Here is a 12,891-nt window from a genome sequence, read left to right as displayed (position 1 = left end):
AATATTTGATGCATAGTAAAAGCGCCCCTCCCCCACACACACAGCAGTGAGGGAGAACAGAAACTGACAGAAAAAACAGATTTAAGCAACTGCCAAGTGGAAAAATAGTGCCCAAACATTTATTCACTCAGTACCTCAGTAAATGAAAATGATTTTACATTCCAGCAAAAACATTAAACATAATCTCTAGTTATTAAACAACTTTATGTCTTTCTTACAGTGTAATTCTAGTGAAATACCATTCCCCAGAATACTGAAGTGTAAAGTATACATACATGACATTATATCGGTATGGCAGGATTTTCTCATCAATTCCATTGTCAGAAAATAAAAACTGCTACATACCTCTATGCAGATTCATCTGCCCGCTGTCCCCTGATCTGAAGTTTACCTCACTCCTCAGATGGCCGAGAAACAGCAATATGATCTTAACTACTCCGGCTAAAATCATAGCAAAACTCTGGTAGATTCTTCCTCAAACTCTGCCAGAGAGGTAATAACACACTCCGGTGTTATTTTAAAATAACAAACTTTTGATTGAAGATATAAAACTAAGTATAATCACCATAGTCCTCTCACACGACCTATCTAGTTGCTGGGTGCAAGAGAATGACTGGAGGTGACGTAGAGGGGAGGAGCTATATAGCAACTCTGCTGGGTGAATCCTCTTGCACTTCCTGTAGGGGAGCAGATAATATCCCACAAGTAATGATGACCCGTGGACTGATCACACTTAACAGAAGAAAAGCTAATTTTCATACATTTTTTACTCTGCAGTTGGTATAAAAAGCAATTGTAAACACATTAAGGGAAAAACTATTTTACAGTATACTGTCCCTTTAAGTTGTTTTAATAACATTAAGCATTGGTTGATATGTTATTCTATAGCAACACAACACAACACAAATGTCTTGTACTTAAAGTGAAGGTAAAGTTACCTGTATGTCTAACTTTTATTCAATTCTCTCTCTCAAAATAACATAAGTTTCATTCATCATTTTCTCTGAATGCTGCTTGAAATAAAGTTATCGCCGTCTGAAATATATATTTTTTGCTTTTCAAAATCATCCCGTTTTTTTTTTTTCTTTGCATTTTATGATCACGTTCTCCCAAAAACCTATTGAAATTCTGGCCGTTAGGCGGCCATCTCCCTACGTCACCCGCCTCCTATTTAGACTGCGCATGCGCTAGTGTGTAATAGACGATCTTGATCTCTAAGCGCGCCCCCGTTTCGCGCAGGCGTAATAGATATGTTGTACCACCCACATTACATCACATTGTTTTTTATTGACATTATTTGCAGCTGGGATCTGGTCACACAAAAAAATGATGCCGCTCACTCGACCGCGCAACATAGCACTGAAAGAATAAAGTCTAGTTATTCCTTCAATACTATGTTGCAAACCGCAAATAACGCATGCACATTGGTTTGACAGATCGTAGAGTATCGCATGCGCATCAGTAATAGACACCGGCGATTTGCGCATGCGCAATACTTACGATAGTCGACATGCACACACTTTGAAGATGCGTATACAGCGGGTAAGACCGCTCTATACGTAAGAGCCTTTAAAATCCGGAAATAGAGGTGGGGAGGAGTTTACATGAAAACGTTATGGATATTACTTTCATAAAAAAATATAGAAAAAGGTAAATTATATTCAAATAAACTTAGCGATCAACTTATTCTGATATTACTGAATGCATCAAGGTGTTCAAATCTTAAAAACTTTACCTTCACTTTAAAATGTCCATTTAACAAGGCTAGGCTAGAAGCAGAAAATCAATATGTATATATGTGTGTGTGCATGATAGATATAGATACACACACTTATATACTGTATACATATATATATATATATATATATATATATATATGTTTGATTAAATACCAGCTAAAGGTTATAATCTAAATAGCTAATAAGTAATAATCGGATCCCTTTAAAAATACTGTGGTGATCCAATCAGTGCCCATAATCTAATGTATTAATTATCCAATAAAAAAGATATCTTGGTAGATTATAGCCAGCACAGACCTATTTCAAGCTAGTAACTCCAAATACTGTGTCACAAATGAACGAGACATACCCAGAATTGCAGTAAAAAAATTGGTATATTTTATAATTCACTAAAGCAACACATTTGACAGTTTGTGTTAATAAACAATAAAGAGCATGTACTAAGTGCAAAGTGGGGTACCCCAAAGCTCAGCATATATTAATTCATTGCCTGGAATAATTTCACCTCATATACAAAATAAAATGCAAGAATATAGCATGGGTTAAACAACAATCAATTGCTAGTTCACATGTGGACTGTAAAAGCTTCAAAATTAAATATCCAAGTGTAGATATTTGGAATATAGCAAATTATGCAGTCCTGATATATAGTAACAAATCAGCCATCCAACTTGTGAATGCAGTTGTATAAAAGTTACCGTGATTTAGCCGTTAACGATATTCACTTCCCAAAAGGGAGCTGCAGGTCAGAGAGTCACAGATAATTCAAATTAGCTCACCGGATCACTATGCCAATCCTCCCAGAGCACTCTCCTACAGTGTTTTACCAAAACTTGAGTTGTTGTAAATTTGGCGTGTCTCTCTCCAGATCCTTACACCACAGTCGGCTGTCAACCTGGTTAGTTGGGTACTGCTGGCGGATCTTTGTTCCGTAGTATGTTACAAGGAGGGATTCCTTAACGATTGTTGCTTTTCATATTCCTTGCAACAAAGTATTGATGCTCCAACATTAGTTTGCTACTACCAACATCAAACCTCTAGTGGGTGTGGCCATTACGTTACCAGGTTGACGGCACGGACAGCCGACTGCGGTGTAAGGATCTGGAAAGAGACACACCAAATTTACGACAAATACACAGTATTTGGAGTTACTAGCTTGAAATAGGTCTGTGCTGGCTATAATCTACCAAGATATCTTTTTTATTTGATATATATATATATATACACATACACACACATATATCTATAGATATAGATACACACACACACATATATATATATATATATATATATATATATACACACACACACACACACACAGTGGATATAAAAAGTCTAAACACCCCTGTTTCTGTGATATAAAAAAATGAGACAAAGATAAATCATTTCAGAACTTTTTCCTCTAATGTGACCTATAAACTGTACAACTCAATTGAAAAACAAACACATCTTTTAGGTAAAGGGAAATAAAAATAAAATAATATGGTTGCATAAGTGTGAAAACCCTTAAACTAATACTTTATTGAAGCACCTTTTGATTTTATTACAGCACTCAGTCTTTTTGGGTATGAGTTTTTTAGCATGGCACATCTTGACTTGGCAAGATTTGCCCACTCTACTTTGCAAAAACACTCCAAATCTGTCAGCATGTGAGGGCATTCCTGTGCACAGCCCTCTTCAGAACACCCCACAGATTTTGAATTGGATTCAGGTCTGGGCTCTGGCTGGGCCATCCCAAAACTTTAATCTTCCTCTGGTGAAGCCATTCCTTTGTTGATTTGGATGTATGCTTTGGGTCGCTGTCATGCTGAAAGACGAAGTTCCTCTTCATGTTCAGCTTTCTAGCAGAAGCCTGAAGGTTTTGTGCCAATATTTTCTCTTATTTGGAACTGTTCATTATTCCCTCTACCTTGACTAAGGCCCCAGTTCCAGCTTAAGAACAACAGCACCAAAGCATGATGCTGACACCACCATGCTTCACTGTGGGTATGGTGTTCTTTTGGTGATTTGCAGTGTTGTTTTTGCGCCAAACATGTCTTTTGGAATTATGGCCAAAAAGTTAAACTTTGGTTTCATCAGACCAGAACACCTTTTGCAACATGCTTTTGGGAAACTTCAGATGTGTTTTTGCAAAATTTAGCCGGGCTTGGATGTTTTTTTTTTAAGAAAATGCATCCGTCTTGCCACTCTACCCCATAGCCCAGACATATGAAGAATACGGGCGATTGTTGTCATATGTACCACACAGCCAGTACTTGCCAGATATTCCTGCAGCTCCTTTAATGTTGCTGTAGGCACTCTTGGCAGCCTCCCAGACCAGTTTTCTTCTCGTCTTTTCATCAATTTTGGAGGGACATCCAGTTCTTAGTAAAGTCACTGTTGCACCATATTTTCTTCACTTGATGATGACTGTCTTCACTGTGTTCCATGGTATATCTAATGCCTTGGAAATTCTTTTGTACCCTTCTCCTGACTGATACCTTTTAACAATGAGATCCCTCTGATGCTTTAGAAGCTCTCTCTGCGGACCATGGCTTTTGCTGTAGGATGCGGCTAACAAAATGTCAGGAAAGACCTACTAGAACAGCTGAACTTTATTTGGGGTTAATCAGAGGCACTTTAAATGATGACAGGTGTGTACTGACTCCTATTTAACATACCCAGTGTGCTCACTTATGCAACCATATTATTTTATTTTTACTTCCCTCCACTTAGAAGGTTTCAGTTTGTTTTTCAATTAAGATGTACAGTTTATAGGTCACATTAAAGGTGGAAAAAGTTTTGAAATGATTTATCTTTGTCTCATTTTTTTACATCACAGAAACCTGACATTTTAACAGGGGTGTGTAGACTTTTTATATCCACTGTATATATATATACACACACACACACATACATACATACATACATACACACACAATATACATATTTTTTATATAAGCTATTACATATTGGACATTTTTAGTCATTATTGCTATTGTCAATCATTTCTAGGTTATGTATAAACATTGTCTGTTAGCAATATTTGCCTCTGACTGACAGACAAATCTAAGAGCTATTGGGAACAGCACTTGGGGTTGGGTTTCTTTATTGAACCATGATGTAATTATATGTTTGTGCCTATAAATATTCACTTATTAAGCACTGTTTAGCCCTTATGCAGTGTAGATTTCTTGGCTGACAGACATGAAACACAAAATTATTATTTTATGAGTCAGATAGAGCATACTATTTTAAACAGTTTTCCAACTTACTTCTACTATCAAATTTGCTTCGTTCTCTTGGTATACTTTTATTGAAGGAGCAGCAATGCACTACTTGAAGACACCTGAACACATCAGGTGAGCCAATTACAAGAGGCATATATGTGCAGCCACCAATCAGCAGCTAGCTCCCAGTAGTGCATTGCTATTCCCGAGCCTACATAGGTATGCTTTTCAGCAAAGGTTATCAAGAGTACAAAGCAAATTAGATAAAAGGAAATTGGAAAATTGTTTAAAATGGCACGCTCTATCTGAAAGTTTAGTTTTTACTTTATTGCCTACCTAGAACATCGGTAACACCTAAAAAAATACGTTTTTTTTCAACTGTGGAACTAGGTCATGTAAAAAGTTGTGAAATTGCCGTTTTCTCTGACAAATTTTCAGCAAAGGATTCTGGGAAAATCAAATACGTTACCATCTAAATTGCAACTCTACATTTGTTGTATATCTTATTACCTGTAGGTTATGTAAAAAACAATATGTAGGTTGTACTACCAGAATGTTAAAGAATAGGATCAGGGAACATTTATTGTCCCTGACTGTCTCTTCACCTAACAACTGTGTTGCAAAACACTTTGCATCACAGACACTCTCTTTGAATTTCAGGCAATTGATAATGTACCAATGAGCAATCGTGGTGGAGATAGGTAAGACCAGCTTCTAAAAAGTGAGGTTGTCTGGATTCTTACTCTCAACTTGGGCAAACCCAATAAGATCAATGAGAAATCTGACCTTAAACATTTAACAAGATAAATGGTGTGGATGTGTGTGTGTGTGGGGGCGGTTCTCTTCAATACCACAGTCCCACGTTTTCATAAATGTTTTCTATTTCACATTTACATATTTTATTTTACCTTCAACACATATATTTTTACATGTTCATACATTCCCTCTTACTTTATACTCCTGTCCTCTCTATTTTCTTACACATGAATCCATTCACTTTCATATTTATATTGTTTTTTCACCATACTTTTGTTACACCCTTTTCACTTATACCACTTCACAATTGTTTTACTATGTCACATTTACACATTATTAAATTTTACCTTCAACACATTCCACTTCACACGTTTAACTATTCGCTCACACTACTTCATACTTTGGTCCTTTCACCACTCTCACACACATTCATTTCACATTCACCCTTACAGGAAAAAAATAAATTCTCCCTTATAGAAAAATATGACAAAAAATGACAGGTCCAGTTGAGTTCTTTCTTTTCCTATTTTTAAAAAATGTTATTATGTTTTATTTGTATAAATGATTGAGTTTTTATATTAAATTGATATCTATAAATGCATTATTTACAGTTGGTTAATTTACATAGTTATCATGTATATGATATCTGATTGAATAGGATTTAACAAACATTTGTGATGGATACCAATTGATACCAATTTTGCTTCATAATAAATTAACATGAGATAGCCAATAGTGATTAAAGGGTTAATGTGTGTGTGTGTATATATATATATATATATATATATATATATATACACACACAGCAACACCTGCACTAGATAAATAGCCCTGACAAAGTGCCAAGGGCACTGCATGAAACGCGTAAGCTTGAATTGAAGTTTTTGTTTGTCAATCTACAAGTTACTGCAAAGATGTTATTCACTTACTACCCGATGTATTGGATTTGTTGTCAGTTTCTCTACATTTAAGTACTATACTTAGTGGGACAAATGGTTTTGCTTAAAAAAGAAAGATATACCAGACCAAACAAGTGGGCTACCGTCAACAGACAAGAGGATATTTGCTGACAAATAGCAAGAGGCCTCTGCAATTTACCATAAAAACAATTTAAAACCCTGATTAATTTGAAATAGCAAAATAAACATTACTGTTAATTTAATCCTTAATATGATGTTTGTTAAAAAGAACAACACAGACTGTATAATCTGAATCTGACAGGTGTCAGTAAATAATACTGACCCATACCATGGTTGTTTGTTATACGATGGTGAATGTTAATGGAAAGTTGAATATCTTAAAGAGATATGAAACCCACATATTTTCTTTCATGATTCAGATGGAGCATATATTTTTTTACAAACTTTCATATTTACTTATATTATCAAATGTGGATAATTTTTGTTATCATTTGTTGAAAGCATAGAAATGCACTACTGGGAGCCAGCTGAACACATTGTGTGAGCCAATGACAAGAGGCATATATGTGCAGCAATCAATCAGCAGCTACCGCCCACCTATGTATGTCTACCTATGTATGCTTTTTAACAAAGTATACCAAGAGAACAAAGTAAATTAGATAATTGAAGTAAATTGGAGGGTTGTTTGAAATTGCATATGCTATCTGAATCATGAAAGCTTAATTTTTGTTTTACAGTCTCTTGGAAGAATGTAATGATTCTTTGCAGATTTAATGTTACAGGATGCATATATGACCAGATTACAAGTCATAGCGCAGTCATAAAATACCACATCATTACATATTTTATGCAGTATCTACAACATTGTTCACAGAAAAGAGTGGATATAATCTCAACCCATTAAAGGGATACTAAAAAGTATAAGGTTGTAATATAAAATGCTTAAAGGGACACTGAACCCAAAATTATATTCATGATTCAGATAGAGCATGCAATGTTAAGCATCTTTCTTATTTACTCCTATTATCAAATGTTCTTCATTCTCTTGGTATCTTTATTTGAAATGCAAGAATGTTAGTTTAGATGCCGGCCCATTTTTGGTGAACACACTGTGTTGTTCTTGCTGATTGGTGGATAAATTCACCCACCAATAAAAAAGTGCTGTCCATGGTTCTAAACCAAAAAAATAGCTTAGATGCCTTCTTTTTCAAATAATGAAAGCAAGAGAACGAATAAAAATTGATAATAGGAGTAAAATTGGAAAGTTGCTTAAAATTGCATGATCTATCTGAATCACAAAAGAAAAAAATTGGATTCAGTTTCCCTTTAATTATGTGTAGTTGCAATAAACTTTCAGTGACAATTTTTTTTCCCTTTTCCTGTAAATTAACAATTGTTAGTTTTCTAAATGCTACTTAATTTCTATAAAGTAATGGGCATCGCCATGATTATTAGATGACATATTAAGGGACATGATTTTTTTATTTCATGATTCGAATAGGGCATACAATTTTAATTTAATTAATTCTCTTGGTATCCTTTGTTGAAGGAACAGCAATACACTACTGGGAGCTAGCTGAGCATTTCTAGAGAGCCAATGACAAGAGGTATGTGTGTGCAGCCACCAATCAGCAGCTAGTTTCCAGTAATTCATTGGTGCACCAACAAAAGATACCAAGAGAATTAGGCACATTAAATAATAACAGAATTTATGCTTATCTGAAAAATTATTTTCTTTTGGGATGATGATAGTCCACAGGTCCAAGTAGCTGGAAAACCTCTATTCTCAACCTACTCCAGGAAGGCCAAGAACGAAAAACAGAGGAGAGATGGTTGGTGGGAGTGATGAAAGCTTGTGTGGGTTCTTGGCCTCCTCCTAGTGGCGGGAATTATATTGCACATGTTATGGAGCGCTATGGATTATCATCATCATACAAAAGAAAGTAAATTGGAAAGTTGTTTAAAAGTGTATGCTCTATCTGAATGCTAAAAGAAACATTTTGGGTTTGGGTACTTTTACTTTGCAGTAGGCTTGAGCATTTGAATCATGTGACATTCGGGTCTTTTTTGAGCTGCATTTATTCTTGTAAAAGTGAAACACACTAAGATCTGGATTTGCACAAATCTTAATGTGTCTCAATTTCACAACAATAAATGCGGCTTCGAAAAGAGACAATGCCGCGAGTGGCCACCTTCTTACACATTCAGATCATAACAAATTATCCGAATGTGCAGTCCTACTTTGCAGTGCACTTTATGTAGCTCTTTGCATGAGGAGTAAGAATACTTACTATTCTCTTCAGTTGTCCAATCAATACTTTCCAACATTGTTGTTTCCTCCTCAGGGGACACAAAATCTTCTACAATTACTAAGCCGGGAGGGAATTCTGGAGGTACAAAGTCTTTCACCTTAACTGTTGGGAAAAACAAACTAATTAACCACCTGAGCTCCACACACAGAGAAGCTCTGCCTTACCCAATCATCAACAATGTGCGGCACTAGGGAGAGTGGGGATGACGTCACCCGGCTAGTGAAACATGTGCTGTAAGCGGCGTCTCCGTCCAAAAGAACGCCAATTTATTAAGCAATTCCACAGCAATCTCAAGCACATATCACGCCTTAGTGGATAGTGTAAAACAATTTATATTTATTTCTTCATTTAAAATCACAGAGTTCACAGCGTAGAACACCACAATGACCAACAAAGCATAGAGAGGATAGCTGGGCTCCTATGCGGACTTGCACTGTTGTTCACTGCTCACAGGAGAACAGCTTTCCCCAGCTAATTATACACGTTTATTTAAAGGAACATTACGCTTGTTTGCAGTTCAGATAATATGCTCTAGCATATTGTTGCGCTAACATTTTATAGCTCCAAATTTTTAGAGCCAATATTACAATGTCATATCATAATCGACTTATCCAAAAAATTATAAATTCTTATATATGCTAGAGCCATCTAAGGGAGACTAACTGAGACATAGTTGATATTATAAGTAATTAAAATTTGTATACAAATATATATTGCTTTCCCTTGATTGCTATTTGTTATCCATATTGTAATAGTGACTGTATTATGACGGAATATCAAGTAATACATGGAGAGGATTTATCTAAACTTTGAAAAAAGCGTAATGTTCCTTTAAATAAACGTGTATAATTAGCTGGGGAAAGCTGTGCTCCTGCGAGCAGTGAACAACAGTGTAAGTCCGCATAGGAGCCCAGTTATCCTCTCTATGCTTTGTTGGTCATTGTGGTGTTCTACGCTGTGAACTCTGTGATTTTTAAACAAAGAAATAAATTTGAATTGTTTTACACTATCCACTAAGGCGTTATATGTGCTTGAGATTGCTGTGGAATGGCTATGATACCGAAATGTTGAAACACTTGAAAGTGCTGCAGCATAGCTGTAGAAAGCTGACTAGAAAATATCACCTGAGCATCTCTATGTGTAAAAAAAAGATATTTTACCTCAAATGTCCTAAGTATTCAAACCCCATTGCAAAGGCCTTTAAGCAGCAAATCAGTATGTCTGTCCCGGGACAGGAAAGGGAGTGAGCCTCGTGCACACTCCTGTAATATCCCTATTCAGTTTAAGTTTACTATGAAATCTCATGAGAGTTAAGTCAGATCTCATGAGATAACAGTAAAAGAGTTTATGACCTCAACACTCTTTATCTTTATTTTTTTTTACCTGCAGCTGAACTTTTTACACCGAACTTACTCTGCTGAGCTGAGGAAATTGTGAGGTAAAATATCTTCCTTTTTTACATAGAGATTCTCAGGTGATATTTTCCTGTCATCTTATTACAGTTATACTGCATCAGTTTCAAGTGATTTAGCATATGAGTAGTATGTCCTTTTAACCACCTGTGAGGTAACAAACAAAACTGATAATAACTGAAGCAATATTAAGATGACAATTGTTATCCTGTTAATTTATAAGCACATCAGTGGTGAACAAAGGTGGTTCTTTCACAATGCTAACAAGTCAACAGCCTAGCAGATTACTTGTTAATATACTTAAAGGGATAGTCAACACCAGCAGGCCCATTTATCAAGCTCCGTATGGAGCTTGAAGGGCCGTGTTTCTGGCGAGTCTTCAGACTCGCCAGAAACACAACTTATGAAGCAGTGGTCTAAAGACCGCTGCTCCATAACCCTGTCCGCCTGCTCTGAACAGGCGGACAGGAATCGCCAGACATCAACCCGATCGAATACGATCAGGTTGATTGACAGCTCCCTGCTGGCGGCCGATTGGCCGCGAGTCAGCAGGGGGCGGCGTTGCACCAGCAGCTCTTGTGAGCTGCTGGTGCAATGTTAAATGCGGAGAGCGTATTTCTCTCCGCATTTAGCGAGGTCTTGCGGACCTGATCCGCAGTGTCGGATCAGGTCCGCAAGCCCTTTGATAAATGGGCCTGCAGAAGTTTTGTTGTAAAAAAAAAGATAATACCTTTATTACCGATTCCCCAGTTTTGTATAACCAACACAGTTATAATAATACACATTTTACCTTGTGTCTATGGTTCTGCAAACTGCCCCCTTATTTCAGTTATTTTGACAGACTTGAATTTTAGCCAATCCGTGCTCACTCCTAGGTCACTTTACGTGCGTTAACTCAATTTTATCTATATGAAACACATGAACTAATGCCCTCTAGTGGAGAAAAACTGTCAGATTAGAGGTGGCCTTCAAGGTCTAAGAAATTATTATATGAACCTCCTAGGTTTAGCTTTCAACTAAGAATACCAAGAAAACAAAGCAAAATTGGTGCTAAAAGTAAATTAGAAAGTTGTTTAAAATTACATGCCCTATTTGAATCATGAAAGTTTTTTTTTTGGACTTGACTGTCCCTTAAAAGTAATTTGGATGAATCTCTTCCGAAGTTGTTAACTGATATACATTTATTTGGTTCTATATCAGGATATAGAATCAATTTGGGGAAATCCGAATTATTATGGCTAAATAAATCGACGAGATTCTCTATTAATCATCCCATTAAAGAAGTTAATCAAATAAAATACCTGGGGATAATACTAACTAGGAATCCACAAGAGTGGAATCATTTAAATTTTAAGTGTTTCACAGAATGCAGAAGGAAGACGAAAGATTGGATGAATTTGCCAATCTCTTTGACTGCTCGCGTTATGTTGATTCAAATTATTCTGTTTCCTAAATTACTATACCTGCTGCAAAATATACCTCTTTTTCTAAAGGGATCAGATTTGACAAGGTTTAACCAAGTATGTACAAAATTTATTTGGAATGGGAAGAGACCATGGATTTCACTAAGTAAACTGATGTACACTAACGAAGCTGGAGGACTAGCATTCCCGAATGTTAAATATTTTAATTTAGCCGCGTTACTCAAATTTGCAATAGACTGGATCACCGAGCAAGAACATGTATCATTTCTGCACTAGGAAACTAATATGATAGCACCATTTGAGTTAAAAGCTATTATACATTGTCCCAAGGCTAAATTCCCAAACAAAGTTGCCCATTTAAAATCTTTTAAATAGTTTCAGCATGGCAAAAATACTGCTTAGAAATAGATATTAGTCCATTCTGTATCTAAAGGGCCAGTAAACCTATAAAATAATGTTATATAATTCTGCACATAGTGCAGAATCATATAACATTATATTAGCGCTAGCTTTATGCAATCTAATATTGCCTGTGAATTTTTATTAAAAAAGACTGTTTTTCAGACCCGCTCTCTGTGCTCTTCTGAGCGGGTCTGTTTTTATCACAGAGCGAATCTGGCCAGCTGTCTAGTCACAGCCCGGCCCGACCACGCCATTACACTCAGTGCAGCTCGCTCCTGCTCTGTCTGACAGCGGGAGCGAGCTGCACTGAGTGTAATGGCGCGGTTGGGCCGGGCTGTTACTAGACAGCTGGCCAGATGTGCTCTGTGATAAAAACAGACCCGCTCAGAAGAGCACAGAGAGCGGGTATGAAAAACAGTCTTTTTTAATAAAAATTCACAGGCAATATTAGATTGCATAAAGCTAGCGCTAATATAATGTTATATAATTCTGCACTATGTGCAGAATAATAAAATATTATTTTATAGGTTTACTGGCCCTTAATTCTTAACGATACTGGGGAATCCTGAGTGTTCTCTAGGACTTTCTAACACGATTCTTAAACAATGGAAGAGTAAGGGCCTAACACAGATTAAACAATTTTTAACACCTGACTTTTCTGCTAACTCTTTTCACAATATCTCAACACAATTCGGACTACACAAAAATGCCTTTTTG

General features: G+C 36.3%; 1 protein-coding gene across 3 annotated transcripts in view; it reads right to left on the bottom strand.

Annotated features, from left to right (window-relative positions):
- Positions 1-12,891, bottom strand: part of ALKBH8 (alkB homolog 8, tRNA methyltransferase) — a 532,982-nt gene that overhangs the window by 168,008 nt on the left and 352,083 nt on the right. For 2 of the 3 annotated variants that reach the window (XM_053708559.1, XM_053708557.1), the window contains exon 4: positions 8,916-9,038. The exons of the other annotated variant lie outside the window; for it this stretch is intronic. In XM_053708559.1, coding sequence (XP_053564534.1) covers positions 8,916-9,038 — 123 coding nt within the window. The remainder of the gene's footprint in view (positions 1-8,915; positions 9,039-12,891) is intronic. 3 annotated transcript variants of the gene reach the window in all.

This window comes from Bombina bombina, chromosome 3 (genome assembly GCF_027579735.1).
Source record: "Bombina bombina isolate aBomBom1 chromosome 3, aBomBom1.pri, whole genome shotgun sequence".
Classification (NCBI taxonomy): Eukaryota; Metazoa; Chordata; class Amphibia; order Anura; family Bombinatoridae; genus Bombina; species Bombina bombina.
This window is presented reverse-complemented; position numbering and strand designations above follow the sequence as displayed.